Source organism: Scyliorhinus canicula, chromosome 2 (genome assembly GCF_902713615.1).
Source record: "Scyliorhinus canicula chromosome 2, sScyCan1.1, whole genome shotgun sequence".
Lineage (NCBI taxonomy): Eukaryota > Metazoa > Chordata > Chondrichthyes > Carcharhiniformes > Scyliorhinidae > Scyliorhinus > Scyliorhinus canicula.
The window spans coordinates 199,389,735-199,410,159 of record NC_052147.1 but is presented as its reverse complement, the minus strand read 5'-3'; the positions used below and the strand labels follow the sequence as shown (position 1 = coordinate 199,410,159).

At 46.9% G+C, this 20,425-nt stretch overlaps 1 protein-coding gene across 1 annotated transcript in view; it reads left to right on the top strand.

Moving 5' to 3' along the window:
- Positions 1-20,153, top strand: part of mtx2 (metaxin 2) — a 140,393-nt gene extending 120,240 nt beyond the window's left edge. Inside the window, exons 9-10 of the mRNA XM_038789326.1 lie at positions 18,898-18,974; positions 19,659-20,153. Coding sequence (XP_038645254.1) covers positions 18,898-18,974; positions 19,659-19,869 — 288 coding nt within the window. The 3' untranslated portion in view covers positions 19,870-20,153. The remainder of the gene's footprint in view (positions 1-18,897; positions 18,975-19,658) is intronic.
- Positions 20,154-20,425: the final 272 nt, after the last annotated feature.

Below are 20,425 nucleotides of genomic sequence, written 5' to 3'. Positions count from 1 at the left end.
CATCTGGAAGTTGATGGTTTATTTTTTTTTCTTGGGGGTAGGTGTCATGTGAGAGTACCTTTAAGAAATGGATGTTTTTTAAAAAGTACCTTTTTAAGAAATGGGTGTTTCTCAGTGATGTCAGAGCTTGGGTGGAGCTGGGCTGTCTGTCAGCTTTTTACTTTTGTTTTAGGCTGTTTGCTGCAGGGTGTGTTTTAGTTTCGTTTTCAGTGTTGGAGCTGAAGCCAGACAAAGCAGGTGTACTGCTATTCTCTCTGCCATGAAAAGACTATCTCTTGCTCATTTGGTGAATTCAGAATTATAAATGTTTTTTTTAAAATAATTTTTATTGAAATTTTTTACAGAAAATATAACAACAAACAATAACAAGCAACAATAAAACCCCATAATAAATGTAAAACCCCCAAGACCGTAACAACGCATGTATCACACCCCTCCACCCCCCCCCCCCCCAACCCAATAAACAACAAGAGAACTTAAAAATAAATTCAAATTAAATAAACATAGTCAAGGCCCCTTTTTTCCCCCCTCCCCCCCCGGGTTGCTGCTGCTGCTGACCCAGTACCCTATCGCTGAGCCAGAAAGTCGAGGAAAGGTTGCCACCGCCTAAAGAACCCTTGTACCGATCCTCTCAGGGCAAATTTGACCTTCTCCCGCTTAATAAATCCCGCCATGTCATTGATCCAGGTCTCCACGCTTGGGGGTCTCGCATCCTTCCACAGTAGCAAGATCCTCCACTGGGCTACTAGGGACGCAAAGGCCAGAACACCGGCCTCTTTCGCCTCCTGCACTCCCGGCTCCACCCCAACCCCAAAAATCGTGAGTCCCCAGCCTGGCTTAACCCTGGATCCTACCACCCTCGACACCGTCCTCGCTACCCCCTTCCAGAACTCCTCCAGTGCCGGGCATGCCCAGAACATATGGGCATGTTTCGCTGGACTCCCCGAGCACCTGACACACCTGTCTTCGCCCCCAAAGAACCTACTCATCCTAGACCCGGACATGTGGGCCCGGTGCAGCACCTTGAATTGGATGAGGCTAAGCCGCGCACATGAGGAGGAAGAGTTAACCCTCTCCAGGGCATCAGCCCATGTCCCATCTTCGATCTGTTCCCCCAGTTCCCCCTCCCACTTAGCCTTTAGCTCCTCTACTGACGCCTCCTCCACCTCCTGCATTACCTTGTAGATATCAGATATCTTCCATCCCCGAACCAGACCCCCGAAAGCACCCTGTCACTCACCCCCCTCGCGGGAAGCAAAGGGAATCCCTCCACCTGCAGCCTAGCAAACACCTTTACCTGCAGGTACCTGAACATGTTCCCCGAGGGGAGCCCAAATTTCTCCTCCAACTCCCCCAGGCTCGCAAACCTCCCATCAATGAACAGGTCCCTCAGCTGTCTGATGCCCACTCTGTGCAACCCTGGAACCCTCCTTCAATGTTCCCCGGAACAAATCGATGGTTCCCCCTTAGCGGAGCCTCCATCGAGCCCCCCACTTCCCCCCTATGTCGCCTCCACTGCCCCCAAATCTTGAGGGTAGCCGCCACCACCGGACTCGTGGTATACCTCGTAGGAGCGAACGGCAACGGCGCTGTTACCAGGGCCCCCAGGCTTGTGCCTCCACAAGACGCCATCTCCAACCGTTTCCATGCTGCCCCCTCCCCCTCCACCACCCACTTGCGCACCATCGACACATTGGCCGCCCAATAATACCCGAGAGATTGGGTAGCGCCAACCCCCCACCATCTCTACCCCGCTCCAAGAAGACCCTCTTCACCCTCGGGGACCCATGCGCCCAAACAAAGCTCATGATGCTGCTAGTCACCCTCCTAAAAAAGGCCCTAGGGATAAAGATGGGCAAACACTGAAAAAGGAACAAGAACCTTGGGAGTACCGTCATTTTGACGGACTGCACTCTACCCGCCAGCGATAGCGGCATCATGTCCCACCTTTTGAATTCCTCCTCCATCTGCTCCACAAGCCTGGTAAAATGAAGCTTGTGGAGAGTCCCCCAACTCCTGGCCACCTGCACCCCCAGGGACCTAAAACTCTTCACTGCCCTCTTAAACGGGAGCCTCCCAATTCCCTCCTCCTGATCACCCAGGTGCACTACAAATACCTCGCTCTTGCCCAGATTCAGCTTATAGCCCGAGAAGCTCCCAAACTCAGCCAACAGATCCACCACCCCCGGCAACCTCCCTCTGGGTCCGCCACATACAGCAGCAGGTCGTCCGCATACAACGATACCCGATGTTCCTCCGCACCCCGCACCAGACCTCTCCACCTCCCCGACTCCCTCAGCGCCAAAGCCAGAGGTTCTATCGCCAGTGCAAAAAGCAAGGGGGACAGGGGGCACCCCTGCCTGGTCCCACGGTAGAGCCTGAAGTACTCTGATCTCCTTCCATTAGTAACTACACTCGCCATCGGGGCCTCAAAAAGCAACCTCACCCATTTGATGAACCCCTCCCCAAATCCAAACCGCTTCAGCACCTCCCACAGGTACCCCCACTCAACTCTATCAAACGCCTTCTCTGCATCTAGTGCCACCACTATCTCCGCCTCCCCCTCCACCGCCAGCATCATAATAACATTTAACAATCTCCGCACTCCGCACATTCGTGTTAAGCTGTCTTCCCTTGACAAATCCTCGTGTATCACCCCTGGCACACAGTCCTCTATCCTGGTGGCCAGGATCTTCGCCAGAAACTTAGCATCCACATTGAGGAGTGAGATTGGCCTGTATGATCCACACTGCAAGGGGTCCTTATCCTGCTTCAGGATCAAAGAGATCAGCGCCCGTGACATCGTCGTGGGCAAAGCCCCCCCCCCCCTCCCATGCCTCATTGAAGGCTCGCACCAACAGGGGTCCCACCAGATCCGCATACTTTTTATAAAATTCCACCGGGAACCCATCCGGCCCCGACCAATCCCCCTGACTACCTCCTCCAACTCTATCGGCGCCCCCAGCCCCTCCACCAGCTCCTCCTGCACCTTTGGGAGACGTAGCCTGTTCATGAAGCTCTCCATCCCCCCCCCCCCCATCCCCCCCCCCCCCCCCCCCCCCCCCCCCGGTGGCTCCGACCGGTACAGTTCCTCGTAAAAGTCCCGAAAGACCCCGTTCACCTCTGCCCCCTTCTGCACCACATTCCCACCCTTATCCGTCACTCCACCAATTTCGCTAGCCGCATCTCGCCTGCGGAGCTGATGCGCCAGCATCCTGCTCGCCTTCTCCCCATACTCATATACCGCGCCTTGCACCCTCCTCCACTGTGTCTCCGTCTTTCTGGTGGTCAGCAAGTCGAACTTGGCCTGCAAGCTACACTGTTCCCCCAGCAACCCCTCCTCCGGGGCCTCCGCGTACCTCCAATCCACATCCAGGAGCTCCCCCACCAGTCTCTCCCTCTCCCTCCTCTCTCTCCTTTCCCTATGGGCCTGGATGGAAATCAGTTCCCCCCCGGATCACTGCCTTCAGAGCCTCCCAAACCATCCCCACCCGGACCTCCCCCGTGTCGTTGGTCTCAAGATACCCCTCAATACTTCCCCGGACCCTCCTAGACACCTCCTCATCAGCCAGCAACCCCACATCCAGAAGCCACAGTGGGTGCTGGTCCCGCACCTCCCCCATCTCCAGATCGACCCAGTGCGGAGCATGGTCTGAAATTGCTATGGCCGAATACTCGGCATCCTGCACCTTCGGGATCAATCCCCTGCTCAGGACGAGAAAATCTATTTGGGAGTAAACCCTATGCACATGGGAGAAAAAGGAGTACTCCCGCGCCCTCGGCCTCCCAAACCTCGAGGGATCCACCCCTCCCATCTGGTCCATAAGCCCCCTCAGCACCTTGGCCGCCGCCGGCGTCCTACCCGTCCTTGAACTGAACCAGTCCAGTGGGGGATCCAGCACCGTGTTAAAGACTCCCCCCATAATCAGGCCCCTGCCTCCAGGTCCGGAATGCGGCCCAACATACGCCTCATAAAACCAGCATCATCCCAGTTCGGGGCATACACATTTTCCAGCACCACCTTCTCTCCCTGCAGCCTACCCTTCACCATAACAAATCTGCCCTCCTTGTCCGCCACCACCTCAGACGCCTCGAACGTCACCCTCTTCCCCACCAGAATCGCCACCCCCCGGTTCTTCGAGTCGAGCCCTGAGTGGAAAACCTGCCCCACCCACCCCTTCCTCAGAGAAACCTGGTCCGCCACCTTCAAGTGGGTCTCCTGGAGCATAGCCACGTCCGCCTTCAGCCTCTTCAAATGAGAAAATACCCGAGCCCGCTTAACCGGCCCATTCAGCCCCCTCAGGTTCCAGGTGATCAGCCGGATCAGAGGGCACCCCGCCCCCCTCCCCCGCCGACTAGCCATAGCTCATCGACTGCTCGCCCCAGGCCAGCACACCCCGCCCGCCCCGTTCCCCATGACGATACCGCCTCTCCTCTACCCCCCCCCCCCCCCCCCCCCCCCCCCCCCCCCCCCCGGCCCACACCAACTCCTTCTTGGCCATTCCAGCAGCAACCCGATATTTACACCCCCCCCCCCCTTTCAGGCTAGGACTCCTCCTAGCCATGACGCACCCTCCATGATACTTCCGTGAGTCAGCTGACTTCTGCTGACCCCGGCAACTCCCGCCAAAACCCGGCCCCTCCCGACATGGGGCCATCCCCCCTCCTGCCACACCTCCTTGGCACCGCTTCAGCGCGGGAACAAAACAGTAGAGGTCACGCACCCACCGCCAGCTCCACCCCTCCTGCCCCGCAACGCGGGAAATCAGAGGAAAGCCCGCGCTTTCACGCTGCCCCACCCCACCTTTCTGACACAGTTCCCAAATTCCAGCTCCACCCCATCCCCCAGCCCCGTACAGAAGAAAAAACAAACCCCCACATAACACAAAACCATACCCAACAGAACCACCTGGAAACAGAGCAAAAACCAGCATAGAAAACACGTGTCAAAATTACAAACCATACCCAACAGAACCACCTGGAAACAGAGCAAAAACCCAGCACAAAGAACACATGTCAAAATTACAAAAACAGCAACGACCGTAGTACACAGGACCCTGCAGCCCCCAGACCCTAGTTCAAGTCCAGCTTCTCCGCCTGTACAAAGGCCCACGCCTCCTCCGGGGACTCTAAGTAGTAGTGCCGGTCCTTATATGTTACCCACAGACACGCAGGCTGCAGCATTCTAAATTTGACCTGCTTGGCATGCAGCACCGCCTTCGTCTGGTTAAACCCGGCCCGCCGCTTAGCCACCTCCGCACTCTAGTCCTGGTAGATTCGCACTACCGAATTCTCCCACTTGCTGCTCCTCAGAATTATAAATGTTTTCAGTGGTGAATGTAAACCTGATGTGCTTCTGTGAAAAGGTGTTTCTTTTGTCTTCTGGATGTTGTTTGAGAAGTTATTAAGGATTGCTTAGTGTTGTATTCTTTGGAGGTTGTATTTGAATTGATGGTTGCTAAGATATTCTCTTCATGTTTTAAAAAGGTTAATCTGAGTTCATAGAATAAACATTGTTTTGCTTTAAAAAATATTTTTAAAAACAGGTAAGTTGGGGCCTGTAGTTCGTGATGGGAGAATGAAGAGATCGGGGTGCCATTCTCTTCCTGTACTGACGAACAGAGCTCCTCGGTGCAGGAAATGAAATGCAGCCTCGGTGGGGTGTTCCTCGTCGAGGCCCAAACAAATAGGAATCCCTTTCGATAGTGGGATCGCCCCAAGTGCTACAAGCACTGGGAAACACCCCACTGAACCCACCCACAATGGGATTTTTTTCCCGTTAAATCACGCCTTAATATCTATAATTTTGAATGGTTTACATTGAGTTCCTGAATACAATTTGTGGATGTAGATTAGAAACCATGGGGATTATGGTGGTGATGATGGAGTGTTCACAAATTGGGAGGATGCCAAGCTGAAAGTTTATGATCTGCCACTCGGGTCACACCTGTAGTATTGTGTTTGGTGACCAAGAAGCAGAAGAAACATTCTATCCTTGAACCTTGCTAAGATATTGGAGGCATCTTGTTCAGGTCTGGCAGTAAATTAAATTGGAAACTTAAATCTAGAACAAGATTCCAAGGTAAACTGATTGAACAAGAGACCAAATTGATGGCAGACATGCTTGTAACTTTTCTCATACCCCTTGCATCAGTCTTTGATCAGTGGTATCACAGTCGCCTTTGAGTCAGTAGACCAGGAATTCAAATCCTGCTCCAAAGACTTGAGGTACATAATCTAAGATGGCACTTCAGTGCATACTGAAGTACTGTGAGAAATGCGGTCTTTTAGTTGGGATGTTAAATTCAGTCCTTTACTCCCCTCTTGAGAGAAGGTAAAATATGTAATGGGACAATTTGAAAAAGAGGTGTTTTCCTTATGTCTGGACCAATATTTGCCCTTTAATCAACATCACTGAAATTGATTCTTTGGTCATTTCTCTTATTGCAACTGTAGGATCTTGCTTTGCACAAATTGGCTGCTGTGTTTCCTTGTATTGCAACAATGACTACACTTCAAGAGTACTTCATTATATAATGCACTTTGGGATGTCTGAGGTTATAAATTGTGCTTGTATAATTGTAAGTTCTTTAAAATAAATTATTTTGTGCAAAGAGAGTTCAACTTCTGAAATAGACCTCTAGGGGAAACCTAACCATCATTTATGGTGAGGAGATTGTAATCTTTTCTAAATGGATGAAGGAAGATACTTTCTCACCTATACTTAGCATGTACCTTGTGACATTCAACAGGATTTAGCATTTAGGATTGTGTTTTCTTAAAAGTGAGTGATTGGTTCCAGGCACAGTTTGTTTAAAGGATAGTCTCTAGTTCTTAATATGGCACAATATGCGCACACAAAGTTAAATTGAGGACATGAAACATAAAGTAGGGTTGCAGGGGGGTGGTTTAGCTCACTGGGCTAAATTGCTAGCTTTTAAAGCAGACCAAGCAGGCCAGCAGCACGGTTCGATTCCCGTACCAGCCTCCCCGGATAGGCCCCGGAATGTGGCGACTAGGGACTTTTCACAGTAACTTCATTGAAGCCTACTCGTGACAAGCGATTTTCATTTTTCCTTTTTGTTTTTCATTTTTTTGAAATTAGAAAGCTGAAAAGTGACCGACTGGATGAGCCAGTTTCCTTGCTGTGGATCAAAGAGAACAAAGCACAGGAACAGTCCCTTTGGCCCCCCCAAACCTGTATCGGTCATTTAAAAAAATAAATTCAGAGTATCCAATTCATTTTTTCCAATTAAGGGGCAATCCAGCGTGGCCAATCCACCTAGCCGGCACATTTTGAGTAATGGGGGCGAAACCCATGCAAACACAGGGAGAATGTGCAAACTCCACATGGACAGTACCTGTACCGGTCATGATACCAAGCTTTGTCAAAACCCGCAGCACTTCCTTGTGCCTTACCCATCCTCTATACCCATCCTATCCATGTGTTTGTCAAGATGCCTTTGAACGCTGTTAATGTATCTGCTTCCACAACCTCCCCTGGCAACGCGTTTCAGGCACTCGCCACTCTCCGTGATTAAAAACCTGCCTTGCCCATCTCCTCTAAACTTTGCCCCACGGATCTTAAACCTATGCCCCCGCTGACTGACCTCTCCACCCTGGGAAAGAGTGCCTGCCCATCCACTCTATCCATGCCCCTCATAATCTTGTAGACCTCTGTCAGGTCACCCCTCAACCTCCGGCTGTCTAATGAAAACAGTCCGAGTCAATTCAGCCTCTCCACCCTCCAGACCAGGCAACATCCTGGTAAACCTCCTGTGCATCCTCTCCAAAGTCTCCACGTCCTTCTGGTAGTGTGGCGACCAGTACGCAATATTCCACGGTTCAATACAACTGTAGCATGACTGGCCAGTTTATACTCGATGCCCCGTCCAATGAAGGTAAGCATTCCGTATGCTTTCTTGACTACCTTGTCCACTTGTGTTGCCACCTTCAAAGACCTGTCGACATGCACGCCCAGATCTTTCTGACTTTCTATATTCCTAAGAGTTATGCCATTTATGGTATATTTTCCTTCTATGTTAGACGTACCAAAAACCTCACGTTTGTCCAGATTAAACTCCACTTGCCATTTCTCTGCCCAAGTCTCCAACCTATCGGTGTCCTGCTGTATCTTCTAACAGTCCTCAACACTATCTGCCACTCCATCAACCTTAGTGTCATCCACAAACGTACTAATCAGATCGGCTACATTTCCCTCCAAATCATTTATGTACACTACAAACAGCAGAGGCCCCAGCACAAATCCCTGAGGAACACCACTAGTCATAAACTTCCATTCAGAAAAACACCCTTCCCCTGCTACCCTTTGCCTTCTGTGACCGAGCCAGTCCTGTATCAATCTTGTCAGCTCACCTCTGATCCCGTGTGACTTCACCTTTTGTACCAGTCTGCCATGAGGCACCTTGTCAAAGGCTTTGCTGAAGTCACTGTAAAACAACATCCACTGCCCTCACCATATCATTCATCTTTGTCACCTCCTCAAGAACCTCAATCAAGTTAGTGAGGCACAACCTCCCCTTCACAAAACCATGCTGTCTATCGCTTATGAGTCCATTTGTTTCCAAATGGGTATAAATCCTGCCCCTGAGAATTCTCTCCAATTAGGGCAGAAGGCAAAGGGTAGCAGTGGAAGGGTGTTTTTCTGAATGGAAGGTTATGACTAGTGGTGTTCCACAGGGATATGTGCTTGGGCCTCTGTTGTTTGTAGTGTACATAAATGATTTGGAGGGAAATGTAGCCGATCAGATTAGTACGTTTGTGGTTAGCATTGTTGCCTATGGCACTCAAGACCCGAGTCATGGTCCGTGTGGAGTTTGCACTTTCTCCCTGTGTCCGCGTGGGTTTCACCCCCCCCCCACAACCCAAAGATGTGCGGGATAGGTGGATTGGACACACTAAAATACCCCTTAATTGGGTACTCTTTTTTTTTTTAAAAAGAGAGAGAATTCTCTCCAATAATTTACCTACTACCGCGCGAGGCTCACAGGCCTATAGTTTTCAGGTTAATCCCTGCTACCTTTCTTAAACAGCGGTACCACATTAGATATTGTCAGTCCTCTCGGATCTTACCTGTAGCCAATAAGGATACAAAGATGTCAGTCAAGGCCCCAGCAATTTCGTCCCTTGCTTTCCTCAGTATTCTGGGGTAAATCCCATCCGGCCCTGGAGACTTATCTACCTTAATATCTTTTAAAAGACCCAGGACAGGATTCTTTCGTCCCGTGGGCCGGCCGGAGAATCACCGGGACCAGCGCGAATCGCGCCACGCTAGTCCACCGATTCTCTGCAGAGCGGAGAATTGCCGCCGGCGCAGTGAGCGCGGCGCCGGTCTGGGGCCACTCTACAGCCCGGGATTCTCCGCCCAGGATGGGCCGAGCGGCCACGCTAAAAAAAGCTGAGTCCCGTCGTCGCTGTCCACACCTGCTCTTACCCAGCGGGACCTCGGTGTGGATGCATCTGGGGGCGGCCTGGTTGGGGGGGGGGGAGTGGGGTCCAATCCCTGGGGGGGGGGGGGGGGGGGGGCTCCGCTGTGGCCTGGCCCACGATCGGGGCCCATCAATCAGCAGGTCGGCCTCTCTGACTGGGGGCCTCTTTTATTCCGCGCAGGCCCCTGTGCCATGTTGCGTTGGAGCCAGCATGGAGAAGAAAGCCACTGCGCATGTGCGCATTGGCGCCTGTCCCACTGTGCATGTGCGCATTGGCGCTGGTCCCACTGGGCATGCGCAGACCCGCACCGTCCGTTTGACGCCGGGGATTGGCAGCTGGAGCGATGTGGGTCGCTCCAGTGCCGTGCTGGCCCGTGCAAGGTCAGAATTGCTGCTCCTGAGGCCATGCCGACGGCGTTTACGACGGCGTCAACACTTAGCCTCAGGATCAGAGAATCCCGCCCCCAATACCTCCTCCTTTTCGATGTTAACATGATCCAGACTGTCCACACACCCTACCCAAGGATCAAGTTGGCATAATCTTAAAATTATGGGGTATTTTTATTTAGCATTGAGGAAGTAGAAAACTGGAACTATCCTAACCAAAAGGTCAGTTGAAATTGATCAATTTTTATTAGGTATGGTATTATGCTCTTGATAGAGACCAATAGCATGTTTAATTCTTTTTAGATCTAGGTACTGCAAAAAGAATGAAGGTTCATGGTTTCAATCAAAATAATTTTACTGCACAAGAATAAAAGAAAATTAATGCCGTTAATAACTAATTAATAAAAAGTACACTACCTTAAATAGTCAATTACATTAAAGATGTTAAAAATACAAGAGAACAGTTACTCTAAATCAAATGTCTTCACTTCACTTTCCATTTGACCTCAATACGTTTAAGTCATAGACACGTATAAATTACAAGAGTGACCACCTAGGTCTGAGTACTGTTTCACAGTTGAGATCTCTTGGACCTTCTGCTTCCTTCAGGGAAGAATTTCCCGTCAAATTTCCTTCAACTGTCCCACGGTTGTAAACTCTCCGTTTAACATTGGCAACTTCAGTGTGGCCACATTGGGCCAGAATTCTCCTGGTTCTACAATTCTTTGCTCTGGAGTTTTGCATCTAAAGCTCTCTCACTCTCTCCCGCTCACTGTTGTATTCTGATCAGCTTGGCTACCGGCTGTTTACCTCCAAGGCAACGTAGTCGCATGTTCATTTATTGGAAGCAAGTGCTTAACCAGAAATCCTATCCCAAAGAAACTTAGTTCCTAAACGACCCCAATAGAAAATATAGGCTGTGATTCAGCTACCCTGTTGTGCATGATATGGAGCTGTGCTCAATCAGTGAATCAGTCGAGAACCACAAATCAGGCTCCGCATCTGGCAGATCACAAGCCACCTGACACACTCTGCTGGCATGATCTGGATGGCTCATTTAATTGCCCCAGCCACTGGATTCACCCAGCTCCTGGGACTTGACAGCCGTGCCTGTGAGACTTCGCCAGGACGCTGTTTAGTACTGTCCACACAAACATGGGAAGGATCCCGCAGGCTATTGGAGACCCCCAGGTGGTCCGGGGACAGGACAGGGGAGCACTCTTGCACCCTCCAAGTGCCTTTGCAACCTACCAATGCCACCTGTGCACCCTAGTATGTTTCTTCACAGCGCCAGGGTCCCAGATTCGATTCCTGGCTTGGGCCACTGTCTGTGCGGAGTCCGCACGTTCTCCTTGTGTCTGCGTGGGTTTCCTCCGGGTGCTCCGGTTTCTTCCCACAAGTCACGAAAGACGTGCTGTTCCGTAATTTGGACATTCTGAATTCTCCCTCTGTGTACCCGAACAGGTGCCGGAATGTGGCGACCCAGGGCTTTTCACAGTAACTTCATTGCAGTGTTAATGTAAGCCTCCGTGTGACATTATTATTATTATACCTAATTCTGAAGAATAGGTCTTCAGTACGCCATCCGAGATATTGTTGTATTACTGGTGTGCTCATCCATTTCTGTACCACATGGAGTGAATTGAATTGGCTGAAAACTGGCAGCTATAATAGTAGGGACCACAGGAGGAGCCGAGATGGATCATCCACTTGGCAGTTGTGGCTGAAGGAGGTTGCAAATGCTTCAGCCTGTCTTGTAAACTGATATGCTCTCTCATCGTGGAGGATGGGAATGTTCATGGAGCCTCTGTTACCCATTATTTTGACTGTCTATCTCCATTCACAACTGGATACAGCAGAACTGCAGAATTTGTATCTGACCCATTCATTGCGGAATGGCTTAACTATGTCCCTGCTTCCGTGGTTTTAGCATGCATGTAGTCCTGTGTGTTGGTGAGAGTTCATTTTTATGTACGCCTGATGCTGTTTGTGGTGTGAGGTCTCCTTGAGCCAGGGTTGGTCCCTGAACTTGGTGGTAGATATTGAAGGATATACTAGGCTATGAAGTTTCAGATTGTGGTGAAATGCAATTCTGCTGTGGGTAATGACCCCCAGTGCCTCATGGATGCGAAATTTTGAGATGCTAGATCTCTTCAAAATCTATCCCATTTATGCTTAATTGTGGTGCTATACAACGCGATGGAGGGAGTCCTCAGTATGAAGATAGGATCCCCACAAAGACTGTGTGGTGATCATTTCTGCCTGTACTGCCATGGACAGATGCATCTTCAACAAGTAGATTGCTGATGATGAGATCAAGTGGATTTTTCCCTTAGTTTGATTATATCATCACCTATTGGAGGTCCAGTTTGGCAGATATGTTCTTCAGGACTCGAGCAGCTCATTCAGTAGTGGTGTTACTTATGGACAAGCCCCTCACCCAGAGTGGACTCTGCCCTTGTTACACTTGGTGGTGCTTCCAAATGGTGCTCAACATGGAAGAGTACTGATTTACTAGGGGCTGGTTTAGTTCACTCAGCTAAATCGCTGGCTTTTAAAGCAGACCAAGTAGGCCAGCAGCACGGTTCGATTCCTGTACCAGCCCCCCCGGACAGGCGCCAGAATGTGGCGACTAGGGGCTTTTCACGGTAACTTCATTGAAGCCTACTTGTGACAATAAGCAAATTTCATTTCATTTTCATTTATCAGTTGAGGGAGAAGTAGGTGGTAATCAACAAGAGATTTTCTCGTCCATGTTTAACCTGATACAATAAGACTTCATGTAGTCCGGTATCAGTCTCTATGGGCCACTCCCTCTCGCTGTGTACCACTGTGCTGCCTTCTCTGATGTATCTGTCCTGCCTGAAACCTCATGAGACTGCTCCTTTTCCTACTGAATGCCTACTGTTGTTTTGATGGCAACATTATGCAAAATGCAAAAAAAATGTTGATTTTTGAAGACTTTGATCAGTCTATAGAACAATAACCTACAAAAATAATCCAAGCAATTGTTACGGTATCCGGACCAGACCTCAATTTATATGAAGAAACCGGACGGAGCCCCAACAATTTTTCAATTTGTAAACTGAGGGAAGGCTACTTCGCCCCTGAAGTTAATCCTACATGTCAACTAGGGATATTTTATATTAAAACAAACTTCATTATTAACACAGGATTAATGCTATTAACATCCATGGGGAAAAACAGCTTTTCAATTAACAGTTCATCTGTTCTTACAAAAAAGTATTTGAGCTTACTTTCCCATCTACTTAGAAAGTTTCAATTGAGTAAAATCCACACATATGGGTCAAATGCCACTTATTAATACAGTTAACTCTCAGTGGCTTACGGATTTATGCACAAAGTTCTTGGGAGAGAAGCTTTCAGAAGTCAGTCAGCCTCCGTCCTCCGCCAACTCCAAAATGATGCCACCACCAAATACATCTTCCCTTCACTCCCTCAGTCAGCATTCTGCAGAGACCGTTCCCTCTAAGATAATCTAGTCCACTCCTCCACCACACCCAAACCCTCTCCCATCACCCATGGCACCTTCCCATGCAATCGCAGAAGCTGTAGCACCTGCCCCTTTACCTCTTCCATGCTTAACATCCCAGACCAGAAACACACATTCCAGGTTAAGCAGCGTTTCACTTGCACCTCTTTCAATATGATCTAGTGCATTCGCTTCTCCCAGTGTAGTCTCCTCTATATTGGAGTGTTGGAACCAACAATTCTACGGACACGTGCTTGTAGGATTAGAATAGCGGTTTTAATATACTTACAACAGAGCCAGCCTGTTAGCCGTTGAACTTTCGGTGAACTGGCCGGCTGACCCTGTGGCACTGATCTTTATACAGCAGCTCCCGGTGGAGGAGTCCTGGGCGGAGCCAAGGGAGGAGCCCCGTACAACTCTCAAGCATTCCCAGAGCTACTCCCCCTGGAGGTCAGATAGTGCAACTGCACTTACAATATAGACACATGTATATACAGGTTATAATCCGGTGTGAATCACATTCACCACACGGAGATACCAAACGCAGACTGGGTGATCGCTTTGCTAAGCACCTTCGGTCTGTGTGCATTCAGGACCCTGACCTTCCCGTTGCTTGCCATTTTAACACAAGACCCTGCTCCCATGCCCACATGTCTGTCCTTGGCCTGCTGCAATGTTCCAGTGAAGCTCAATGCAAACTGGAGGAACATCATCTCCTCTTCCAGTTAGGCACGCTGTAGCCTTACGGTCTCAACGTCGAATTCAACAGCTTCAAATGATTAGCTCTACCCCACCTCGACTCATTTGTTTTCATCCCATTTCATTTTAACTGTCTATTACCATTTCTTTCTTGTCTTTCTTTATATATATATTTAATCCTCCCCCCCCCCCCCCCCCCCCCAATCTCATCCACCTTTCCTTACCCTTTCTCTCCTTTGCTTTTCCCTTCCCCCTCCCTGACATCTGTCAGTTTACCCTCTGATAGTTTCTCTGCAGTTTGGCCTTTCACACCTTTTGTCCTCTTTGGGGACTGCCATTAATACTCTTATGGTTTCTGTGGCTATTAGCACCCTGTTTCACTGGGTTTCTGTGGCTATGACTCATCTTTCATTCTCACTCTACAATATAAATATTTCCCACTTTCTCTGTTTTTAGCTTTGATAAAGGGTAATCTGGACTCAAAATATTGTTCTTTTCTCTCCCTAAAGATGCTGCCAGACCTCAGATTTTCCAGAATTTTTTCTTTGGTGCGAATACATCTCCTTTCCTTAGAAACCAGAGCAGAACTCTTTTTTAAAAAATGAAACTTAAAAACAACAGTTTCAGGGCAGGAAAACAATGCTAAAAACAGACCCAGCCCCTTCCATGAGTGACATCACAGCCTGCCAAGCCATTAACCCCTTAATCACAGCTTTAGCAAACATATAATCTGCATACCTTAACCTAAATTGTTTTAATAACATTATTGCAAAGACACATAATACAATGTAAATAATTCGCTACATTCATCACACCATTGTTGCATCAGCATCCATGTGATGTTTTTGATAGTTGCTCAGTTGAAATGCACAACATTGTATTTGCAATCTGCTGTGATTTGTTTTCATTATTGAGGGTGGTACAGTGCTTAGCATTGTTGCTTCACAACACCAGGGACCCGGGTCCGATTCCTGGATTGGATGTCTGCATGTTATCCCCGTGTCTGTATGGGTTTCCTTCGGGTGCTCTGGTTTCCTTTCACATGTCCCAAAAGACGTGCTTGTTAGGTGAATTGGACATTCTAAATTATCCCTCTTGTGTACCTGAACAGGCGCCGGAGTATGGTGGCTTGGGATTTTCACAGTACCTTCATTGCAGTGTTAATGTAAGCCTACTTGTAACAATAATAAAGATTATTATTATTAGATAGTTGCCCATCCCTAGTTGCTCTTTAGCAGGTGGGCTGAGTCTCCTTGAACTGATACAGTCCATGTGTTGTAGGTACGCCAGTAACGTAGTTCCGATTCAGGGTGTTGTGTGGCTTGGAAGTGAACTGGCAGGTGGTGGTGTTCCCATGCATCACTCTTATCCTTCTAGGTGGTAGAGGTCAGAGGTTTGGAAAGTGAGTTACTGCAGTGCATCTTATAGATGATACTTGCATCTTGCGGTGCATCTTGTAGATGATACACATTAATAATAATCTTTATTAGTGTAGGCTTACATTAACATTGCAATAAAGTTACTTGGAAGATCCCCTAGTCACTACACTCTGGCGCCCGTTCGGGTACACTGAGGGAGAATTTAGAATGTCCAATTCGCCTAACAAGCACGTCTTTCAGGACTTGTGAGCGGAAACTGGAGCACCCGGAAGAAACCCACGCAGACACAGGGAGAACGTGCAGACTCTGCACAGACAGTGACCCATACCGGGAATGGAACCTGGGACCCTGGTGCCGTGAAGCAACAGTGCTAACCACTGTGCTACTGTGCAGCCCACAGAGTCCTCCTCCTTGCTGTATATCTGAAGTCACTTGTTCGCCTGACCCAACAAGGAGGTGTTATATTCTTTGTTGTAACCACAAAGAGAGCGAATTAGAGGTGGTACACGTCAAGTTCATGTCAAGTAATGCAAGGGGTTTATTTACAAGATGCTGCTCAAAGAGGTCAACTCCACAAAATCCCGTGAAGACTCCAATGACGTTGTGTTTGGGGCCTCACGGTAGCATGGTGGTTAGCATCAATGCTTCACAGCTCCAGGGTCCCAGGTTCGATTCTCGGCTGGGTCACTGTCTGTGCGGAGTCTGCACGTCCTCCCCGTGTGTGCGTGGGTTTCCTCCGGGTGCTCCGGTTTCCTCCCACAGTCCAAAGATGTGCGGGTCAGGTGGATTGGCCATGCTAAATTGCCCGTAGTGTAAGGTTAATGGGGGGATTGTTGGGTTATGGGTATACGGGTTACGTGGGTTTAAGTAGGGTGATCATTGTTCGGCACAACATCGAGGGCCGAAGGGCCTGTTCTGTACTGTTCTATGTTCTATGTTCTATGACATTACATCAGCCAACGGTGTTACTCTGCATAAAAGATTGTCAAATTTCTTTCATTAAAGAGCAATGTGGGGGTTCAAATAGGTGCCAGTAACTATGGTTACAAGAGCAGGTCACAACAACAGTCTACTTATTCTCCGGGGCCTGTCGAATAATGTAGGCTGCTGGATAATGAAAGCATCATGCGTATACCCTGGATAATGGGCATTAACTTTCAAAATAAAATTTCTGTGGAGTGTGAAAGTGCCATTTATCTATCTGTATCTTTTCTAGTTTGATCACTAATGAGTTTGAAGATGTGGAAGTTTCACAATTATGACTATTGTCTGAATATATAATATTCATACATGACCGCATATATTTTTAAAAACAAACATAAGAAATTACTGTAGTTTTAATCAAATTATAAGTCCAGAAGTAACCCTGTTATATGGTAGAAAACAAAATACTAGTAGTATCCAAAACTAAATTCACACCGAAATGCAAGATTATAATAAAGAATGAAAATATCAAACAGGTAGACACATTTTGTCACCAAGGAAGTATGTTAACTTCGCACAGAAAGTGCAGTCAAGAAATTAGACAAAAGAATCGTAATGGCCAAAGATGCATTTCAAAAAAGGAAAAAGATTTATGGATCAACTCAGAATTAGCCATAAAAATACAGCTTAGGAATCCTGGAATCACATCTATTTTGATGTACGGTAGTGAAAGTTGAACGATCAGTGAAACAATGTATGAGGTCCTGGGTTCAATCCCCGGCATCTCCACAGATTTTGCTTAGGGGCTGGTTTAGCACAGTGGGCTAAATATCTGGCTTCCAATGCAAAACAATGCCAGCAGCGGGGGTTCAATTCCTGTACCGGCTTCCCTGAACAGTGCCGGAATGTGGCGACTAGGGGCTTTTCATAGTACCCTCATTGAAGCCTACTTGTGACAATAAGCGATTATTATTACAATGCAGAGAAGAATTGAGGCTGCAGGGTTGTGGTTTTTGAAGTGAATAATGAAGAAACATTGGACAAGTCACTTAATGAAGTGCTGGGAAAATCGGAGACCAAAAGAACTCTACTGACCAAGATCAGGAAGAGGCAGTTGGAATTTCTTGGGCACATGACAAGGAATCACGATTTCGAAATTCTAATGCTGATGGGAAAATGGATGGCAAAAGAGGTCAATGTAGACAACGGACAATATTTTTAAAGAGCCTCGTAAACTTGATGAATGTACCACTAACAAAGATGATTCACACTTCACGAGCGAGACTTAGCCTGGAGGTCCATAGTCACCATCGCTCTCTTAGGGCATGGTACCTGAAGTGAGAAACTATCACCATATTGAAAAATCTACTATGCCTGATTTATGTTTATCCACTTTGCCAAAGAGCTCCTATCAAAATATGCTTTGTGAATGTGATTACAACACTCACTTCACAACCTGTAAAATTATAGCTTGTCATATTAATAATGGAATACTAAAGCTCTTCATAACAGCAAGCCTTAAGTACTGAACCATGACTGATTAATGGATATTTATATTTTTGATATAGTCACAATATTAAACACACGCACGTCTTATTTTTAGTTTTATATTAGGATTTTTAAAATTGGAAATATTAAAGCAACAGGCTTATCCAGCGGTGTGGCGAAGAACATTTTCTGAAGTTCTATAACATTAAACACACTCAGTTTAGATTTTGATGTGGCAGAAAGTCAGACTCAAAATTAGCAGTATTTGGAGCCCAGTGTAGTCTAATTTGAACTAGAAACATAGAAAATAGGAGCATTCAGGAAAATAGGAGTAGGCTCGTCAGCCCTTCGAGCTTGCTCTGCCATTCACAAGATTCCTTGCTGGCCCCCTATTTCAACATTATACTCCTGTGCTCTCCCCAATACCCCTTGACACCTTTTAGAGTCTAGAAATCTATTTCCTTTTTAAAAATAAATTGAGAGTACCCAATTCTTTTCCAATTAAGGGGCAATTTAGCATGGCCAATCCACCTACCCTGCACATCTTTTTGGGTTGTGGGGGTGAGATCCACGTAGACACGGGGAGAATGTGCAAACTCCACACGGACAGTGACCCGGGGCCTGGATCAAACCTTGGTCCTCGGTGCCGTGAGGCGGCAGTGCTAACCACTACTGCCCCTTATCTATTTCCTTCTTAAATATATTCAGTGACTTGGCCTCCACAACCTTCTGTGGTTTAGAATTCCACAGGTTCACCACCCTCTGAGTGAAGAAATTTCTTCTCATCTCAGTCTTAAATGGCCTACCCTGTATCTTGAGACTGCAACCCCTTGTTCTAGACTCCCCAGCATAAGCAAATAACCCTGCATCCAGTCTGTCCAGCCCTTCCAGAATTGTATACTTAAAAAAAAATAATTCCAAATTCTGGATGGATGCACAGTATTCAACTAAGCAGAATGCTATTATTTTCGTTTATACAGTATTTGACCCAAAAGTGAGGAGATATTTTTATTCCATGCCAGACATTAGTATATGACCCGTGTAAACTTCTGTTTTTATCCTTCTGGGTGGCTTTTAGGTGCTCGAAGATGTGGATCGATGCTGTCAGGCTCTCTCTCAAAGACTGGGAACCCAACCCTATTTCTTCACTCGACAGTAAGTTACGTTGTTGTGATTACAGATATGGTGTAATATGATAAAAGTAGTGGTGTTTTTACGCCAGTGATGTATTCATTCAATTTTTGTGTGTTCGCTATTTCCATTTGTTTAGCCACGAATACAAAGAAATTTTACTACCATGTAATTTATTTTATCAACAGTGTTAGAATCGTTAGCAGCTTAAATGCCCAGAAGCAATGTATTTTGCTATTTGAAGTGCAACGTTCTATTTTAAGGATGGCTTTGTTATGCACAGTAGCTGCAGGGGAAGCAGACTCCTGTTTTAATTCTTCACAGAAGAGAGCTGAAGAGCAACTGTCAGTAGTCACAAGACATTATCCTACATACATTTTTAAGTGTACTATTTTGGTATATTTAATTTATGTTCATTTGGGAAAAATGTAATTAATCTGTTAATGACAGGTTTTTTCATAAGGCTGATGTACCTGTATAATAAATTACAGTAATAAAAATTAAGATGGTCTACGTCTGTGAAACCTATAGAGATCAGCTTAATTTAGTTAGGAAATGCCAACAGCTTATTGGGGAACAGAGTGGTATGTTAATATCCCTTGCAACGACCTTTCCTTAACCTGGTCTTTGTGACAGAATATTGCTACAGGCCTCAGTGTTGCCTTTGAAAATAATGATTTGCTAACCTTTTTAATGTTTGTGCTGCAGGCCAACAGAACTGGATGCACTGGTGTTTGGTCATTTGTTCACAATCCTTACAACTCAGCTGACCGATGATGCACTTGGTGAAAAAGTGAAAAATTATGAAAACCTCATCAAGTTTTGTCGAAGAATAGAGCATCAATACTTTGAAGAGCATGATCAAGAGAGTGTTTTGAATGCAGCATCCAGGTGTTCAAGAGGTTCTTCCACAAAGTAATTGATGAAGGACAAAATAAAAGGAGGAAATTATTGTTAGAAAATAAAATACATCAAGTTACAAAGAAAACTGACAAGTATTTAAAAGAGTTGGTTGCCAAGTTTAGTGCAGTTAACACAATTGCAGTTTGTCTCCTCTAACATTGTACAGATAATATTTTACAAAGATCTGCAGACCCTAATTGTTAGCACGATGAACCCAGTGCTTTGTTTTCTGTTTAATATAAATGTAATGAACAATTTGACAGAAATATGTCAATTAAAGAATAATCTGGAAACTCTAAATGTCCTCTTAGATCAGTGTTTTTAAATATTAGCAAACACGATGTTTATCTGCCACAAGCACGAAAGGACAATTTGCATTGTCACATTAGAGGATTATCACGTTAGCTGGGTTGTAGCCTAAATTGATAATCTGCTTTCTTTGGGTTTAACAAGTATGCATTGAAAGAAGATCCATGCATTTGCAAGGTGATTAGTCCCTGTTTCATATTAACATTCATGGGATAGCTCCTTCCAGAAATGAGCCAGAAAGAGGGTCACTCAATTGTGAGTAT